Source organism: Xiphophorus couchianus, chromosome 1 (assembly GCF_001444195.1).
Source record: "Xiphophorus couchianus chromosome 1, X_couchianus-1.0, whole genome shotgun sequence".
Taxonomy (NCBI): domain Eukaryota; kingdom Metazoa; phylum Chordata; class Actinopteri; order Cyprinodontiformes; family Poeciliidae; genus Xiphophorus; species Xiphophorus couchianus.
The window spans coordinates 1,200,828-1,207,500 of NC_040228.1; the positions used below are offsets into that span (position 1 = coordinate 1,200,828).

Sequence of the window (6,673 nt, forward strand, 5' to 3'; positions counted from 1 at the left end):
ACAAAAACTTACCCCAACAGCTTTCAGCACTGTCACCAGCGCCGCTAGAAGCAGCACGGCACATTACGTAGTGATTAGGGAGGCGGCTCCCGCGATATTTGACAACTGCAGGTTCCAGAACGATAGAAAAACCTTCTCAGCTGACTCTAAAGTCCCGCGATAATACGCGGACGGCAACAGGACACAGTTTTGTTGGTAACGTTTTACTTTGTCAAAAACATTGAAATTTAGTCGTGTTGCTATTTCTATTATAAGCACGAGCCCTATCAACAGATATTAGGGATAGTTTAATATTTGCAAAGACAACTAATTCCCATTCCCAAATTGATTTTTATTCTCTGTCATATATTCTTCTTTACGGAGCTACGGAGCCCTTAGGGCACCAGGCCGCGCAAGAAATAATTAACTACTTCCGGATCTTTTATTTTGAAAATCCTAAACCGGATTTTACCTGTTACGTCTTGCGCGTCCAAATTGAGAAGGACCTCGCTGCAGCCATAGACATAATATATGGATAGACGCCTCATGGGCCGCTCTCGCCTATTGGAGCTGACGAGATTTAGGGCGGCCATCTTGGAGCGGTATACCACTCCACTCAGCCTTATATATTTGGCAGGCACAATAAAGGATCAGCGCATTTAATAGATCATAACACGCTGAACAGTAATCACATTGTCACATAATTAAATTTTAGGCATACAGCTATTAAAATTGCATGTATAGGAACGTATAGTTTAGCATATTTAAATAATTTTGGTGGAATACAATGTTTTAAAGTATGACATGTTTTGCAAGATACAACCAAAGATGCAATTTATTCACACACATTATGTATATATTCCGATAATCTCATATATACACACATACACACATGCATACTTATCTGTTGTGACAGTATTTACATATTCATTACATTTTTACACAATCTAATAGCCTTGAAATAGGACAGTTTTGCAGAGCTTTTTTCTGGTGTTGCCTTTCTGCAAACCAAGACATGTGACTTTTGCAATGTGGTGCATCCTTATCTTCAGAAACACAGACACAACCAATGACAGCAAGTCAGAATGGTGATTGTCAATGCCAAATTGTGTCTCCTGAGTGTGTTCCCCAAGCTGGAAAACATCTTCTGTTCCAATGTCTTCACGGACTATGTATGTGACGGCGGACAGCTTAGGAGGATGGTTTGGTGAAGCACCACGAATCACCCTCTCTGCAGCTCTCACCACCTTCACTACGCCTTGTGAGGGAATCACTAACCCGCCATTATTTTTCAAAGTCAGAAGATGGTAGTTCTCATCAAATGAAGACGGTGTGGCATCTTGAATCAAACTGACTCGACATGGGTCACAGGTTAGTTTACGCAGAATCTGCCTCACAACAAATCCAGATATGTAAACCAAGGCATTTTCTACCAGACCACCAAACTTGGTCGGAAGATAGCTGTGGTCGTCCAGAATGGCTGAAATCCAAGCAAAAGGACAGGGATGCTCTTCATTAGATTCAGGAGAGGACATTTCAACAGCAGACAGGGACACGGTGTTGTCTTGTGCTGCCACATTGCCAGTCTCACTGGGTGTAACCCCACACCGAACCATCAGCCGGCGGAAGATGGCCTGGAACTGGCATGCTGATGGGTTGTTATTCCAGCCACCTTGAATGGAATACAGGGATACAATACATGTGTTAATCATACGACATAACATATGAACACATTCATGAAGTATATTTTATGAAGTTATTCTAACTGAAAGGACATCAACAGTACCTGACGCTCTGATGGAATTAAACAGGAGCTCCAAGTGATCTTGGCTGAACCTGTATGTGAGGACATACCGCTGCACTTGGAGCAGTTCAGGAATCATCAGCAGTAACGTGTTAATGTTGATGACAAATCCAATGACAGAGAGGTACCTGCAAAAGAAAAATGTTTTATTGCTCTGAACATGGCTAAACAAGACACCTCAAAAAAGCACCACAGAAAAGCATAATGATGCTGCTTCAAACGGTACTTTCAGAAACCACCAATATGAACTTGAACCAGAACACATACAATACATACCTTTTTCACACTTACCTATAGTTAATTTTTTAAATAATGTACTTACCATTTAAAAGCATTAGGGACCTGTAACACACTGAAGAAAAGACGATTCAACAGAAACAAAACTGCAGATCTTAAAAAATTTAAACAAGAGAACATTGTTTAAAATGTAAAATAAAATCATTTTTGTACAGTTCTTTTCTCGACACTCTAAGACACTTAACATATATCTTTTTTATTCATTTCTCATTCTTGGTGGTTTGGAGCCACAGCCCAGCTTGGGTCAGTTTGATAGAAGCGGTACTGCCATTCTGCACTGACATTCACTCTGACCATCACCAAACACACAATCACATACATACACAATCATAGCAACATAATGTACATAAAATATGATTTCTGCACAAAATATATGTTGTGTAATACATACCAAGAAGCATCGGGGATCTGAAATACACTGAAGACAAGATAATTAAGACAAACAAAACAGACTGTGTGACAAAATGCAAAACATTTTAACAGTAACATCTTATGAACTTGATGCAGAGAACAGTCCATCTTAAGAACTTGATGGATAACAGAACAGAAATCAGGAACTTCTCATGCACTATTTTAATAAACCTCTTAGATCGGTGAAGGGGTGTTCCATCTTTCGTCAACAAAGTGAGCAAGTACTCCCGGGCTCTTGACAAAAATGCTTTTCTTTCCATCCAATTCCAAGATCCCATGGGAGCTTTGAATCCTTTAGCAAGAGGATTGCGTGCATTCATTGTATCAAACATCCTGTCAATCATCTGTAAGAAATTGCGACATCTAAATCATTATTTGAAATGCCAAACTTGCAGGGTTTCGTTAGTTATCCGATAGGTGAATTCAATACTTTGCATTCACTGAATTCTGTTCTAAATATGCAGAGAATAATTTTATAAGTAACAGCACAGTCTTATTTTACCAGAATGTTAATTCATTTTATAATAGATTAATAAAATATGTACTTTCATTCCGTATTAACAAATTGCATTACCTCAATAAATGCTGCTGTGGCCTCACAATCTTTAAACAGAGAGTACCCAAGATCTCTCATAGTGCGGAGGGCCACTGACACGGAGCGACTCAGTGTTTGTGCAGCCAGGGACACTCTCATCTTGTGGTTCTCAAAGTACACATGCTTGTCCGAAATTTTATTGGCAGCATGTAGTCCATGTTGTTTCTGCACATCATTGAGATGATTTATGTACCTCCAGTTGATGTGTCCAGTGGTTGTTGCTATTGGGCTATATGCCTGCAGAGTAAGAATGAGTCACAACTTAAATAAGTATAAGCAGCTAAATGTTGACCACTAAATCCAATCAAATCTATGGACATGAACAGACAAATACATAACTTGCAGGATTAGGTATACCACAATCATCAATTACCTGCAACATATTACGTGTCAACTTCAGCATGTGGCATGGATCCATCATTACAAATACTTTCTCTCCAGTAACTGGATGTGGGAAATTGGTTTTCAGGAGTTCTTGTGGGTTTCCCTTCAGTTCACACCCAAGTTGGTTACACATGCTGATGTTGGTAGCATGCCCATCCATTGTTATACATAGCACCCAAATTCCTCGAGCATGCAGCTCCTCTAAAGCATGACTGACAAGTACCTTTTGTGTGTCTGGTGACAGAGACGCCGTCAGGTAGTACGCAATGGGAGCCTTCCAATGCCCTTGGAGGCCAACCACCATAAACATAAGAGCCTCAGTAGCAACCTCAGTATCATTGTTTCCATCCCCCAGGTCCACGAAGCCAGACAGTGACTGTTTATGTAGATTATATTGCACATGTTTTCTGATTGCCATTGCATCCAAAATGAGTGCAACAAATCCATATTTAGCATGGTCTTCCTGGCATTTTCTCTCCAGCATGTCCAGCATCATCTTGTTCAAGCCAGGCCTGTCATCTACTGAACACAACCACCTGTAAAAAGTGGGAGGAGCATCAATATTTAACATGTTTGCAATATTAAAAGGTTAAATAAAATTAAAAAAAATTTGGGGGAATATTAAGGCTACCTTTGTAATGTGTGCGGATGTGGGAGGGGAAATCTTCGCTTCTCTCTAAGGTATTTGTATGCCTTTGGGCCATGGAGATGAAGTGTGAGGGCAAACTCTCTATATTCGTTGGAGTATTCATGGCCCTTTTTCTCCATAAACTCTAGTTGTAGATCTGACAATTTAAGAGGAAAAAATATAAACTCTTCTTCTGATGTAGCTCAGGAGGAAAAATAAACATACAAGAAAATGTACACAAATTTTGAGGAATTAATTTTGAATTACCAGAGTAGAATTCAAGCCGTTCTTTGAGTTCTTCAGTAATGAGATTTTTTTCACTCAATTCCCCCAAAAGTGACTTTGCTGTGGTCTTTGCCCTCTTCTCTCTGGCCATGGTGTTTTTCTTGTCCCGCTCCAGATATTCCACTCTTGCCAACGCTATCTTATGTTTTGCAGTGACAGCGGTAAGAGAAGCTGGCAAAGCATAGCAATGATCCTAAAGACAGAGAGATGGACATCACCCATCACTTAGACATCACTATGGCACACTTTCTTTCAGACGACAGCAGCACTGTGTGTGTCTTCAACTATGTTGGTTTTATTTAGGGTAGGTTGGGGAAGAGAGCCAACCTCCCGAGTGGGAGGCTGGAAAGGCACGGGCCATCCTGCCCCTTCGGCTGCGTGCTGTACAATGAACTTGACGAACACAACACTTAGGTTTTAGACACACCCCTTTCTTTTCTTTCCCTTACGTTCTGCGAATTAGAATTATGACTTGTCTTTCTTCTTGTTTTAATTTGTACTTTCTTTAGTTTCTTCTTTGTTTCTTTGCGACGTTTCGACATTACTTTGTCTTCATCAGGCTTTCTTTTATTTATTTTAATTTAGTTAAGCACCCTCTTAGCTTTTCTAACTTTCTTTACATTTAACATAAAACACACTGAACTTAGGGTTACACTGGGGTTAGGGTTAGGGTTAAACAATATGGGTGGGGGACAAGACACACAACACACAACCTACCAGGGCAGGAGGCACTGGCAGGATAGGTTGGGGAAGAGAGCCAACCTCCCGAGTGGGAGGCTGGAAAGGCACGAGCCATCCTGCCCCTTCGGCTGCGTGCTGGGTTAGGGCGGCCCGCCCCGTCCGCGGGGCCCAGAACGAAAGTCACTCCGGGCCACGACGGCTCGGACAGGCACCTCACGCCAGTCACACTGCCTTACCAGGGGCGCGGAGCTGAGAAAATGTCTAAGTGTCGGCCGGACTCGGCGCGATGGTCTTTGACCGGATAACGCCTGCCTTACCAGGGGCGCGGAGCTGAGAAAATGTCTAAGTGTCGGCCGGACTTGGCGCGATGGTCTTTGACCGGATAACGCCTGCCTTACCAGGGGCGCGGAGCTGAGAAAATGTCTAAGTGTCGGCCGGACTTAGCGCGATGGTCTTTGACCGGATAACGCCTGCCTTACCAGGGGCACGAGCCTCCGGGCCTTGCGTGCTGGGGGGGGTCCAGTCCGAGTAGGGGTGCTTAACAGTGGGAGGCCCCGGATCGGAGGGGGCGTGAGGTCGTGTGGATGTCTGTCCGGGCCGGTGGTCGTCCAGGCCGGGGGTCCTGGAGCCGGCAGGCGGGCCTCGGAGGCCCGAAGTCCGGCTAGTGTGATATTGGACTTCCATAAAAATGTTTAAAAACGCATCTCCCCGGGGCAAGCCGTATATTGCCGGAAAGGCCAGAGTCTGGAGAGTAGCCTGGTGCGGTCGTTTGGCTCCTGGGACGCCCGCAGGAGGAATTAAAAATCGAAAACCGTAATTGGTCAAAGCGGTCAAAAAGGCACTTTCCCGGGGACCAGGGGCTTCGAAAGTAGGATCAATAAGCCCAGAATAATGCCCCGAACACGCCTGTGTCGGTCCCGTTTTCCTGGGACAAAGTTGAATTTTCGGACCTCCAGGGACCCCACATGCAGCAGGCGGCCGTGTCCGCCGACCCTCACTGTCGTCGGCCTCGGGCTCCGGAGGCCCCGGTGATCCTTTGGCTCAACTGCCATACCAGGGGAACAGAGCCGAAAAAATTTCTAAGTGTCGGCTGGACTTAGAAAATTTCTGTGGCAGGTGAAAAATTTTCTAAGTGTCGGCGTCCAAAGCATTGCCGGCCGGCAATGGTTTGACGGATAGATAGGATTTTGGGACCTTACACAGAAAAACCCCACCGGCGGGATTATAGGGAGCAGTTGGAAAAGAGGACTTGGAGCGAAAAATGACAAAGTGTTTTGATCCAGGGCGGTTCTAGGGGTCTTCTGAAGCTCAGATAAGGCCGATTTATGACACTTTTTGGGCTTTTTCCAGCATTTTAAGCCCTTTTCCCAGATTTTTCGCTCTGGTTCTCTGGATCTTCGAGGCAGTAACGCTGTGGGCTCAGGCCGCTCCGGTGAGTCTCCTCGGTCCTTCTGATGGGCCTGGCGGTTCTCTGGGTCGGTTCTGAGCTCCGTGGAAGCGAGCAAGCACAGGCAAAGGTGGACCTGGCTCAGGCCGAATTCGGTGCGCTGTGGGCGGCTTCACGGTTGTCCCAAGTGCCCGTTGGAGGTCTGAGCTCCAGGTTTGACCC

General features: G+C 44.5%; 1 protein-coding gene across 1 annotated transcript; it reads right to left on the minus strand.

The window, feature by feature from the left end:
* Positions 1-624: 624 nt before the first annotated feature.
* On the minus strand, positions 625-2,588 carry LOC114148003 (uncharacterized). The gene is made up of 2 exons (XM_028022885.1): positions 1,766-2,588; positions 625-1,651 (listed from the first exon to the last, which is right to left on the minus strand). The coding sequence occupies exons 1-2, from the start codon at positions 1,860-1,862 to the stop codon at positions 927-929; spliced, it is 822 nt and encodes a 273-aa protein (XP_027878686.1). The 5' UTR covers positions 1,863-2,588; the 3' UTR covers positions 625-926.
* Between the last annotated feature and the right edge of the window lie 4,085 nt (positions 2,589-6,673).

Bases quoted from the DNA above. Each gene is read 5' to 3' on its own strand.
- LOC114148003 (XM_028022885.1), bottom strand. From the start codon at position 1,862: ATGATTCCTGAACTGCTCCAAGTGCAGCGGTATGTCCTCACATACAGG. The intron at 1,652-1,765 runs GTACTGTTGATG...ATTCCATTCAAG, and splicing joins TAATTCCATCAGAGCGTCAG to GTGGCTGGAATAACAACCCA.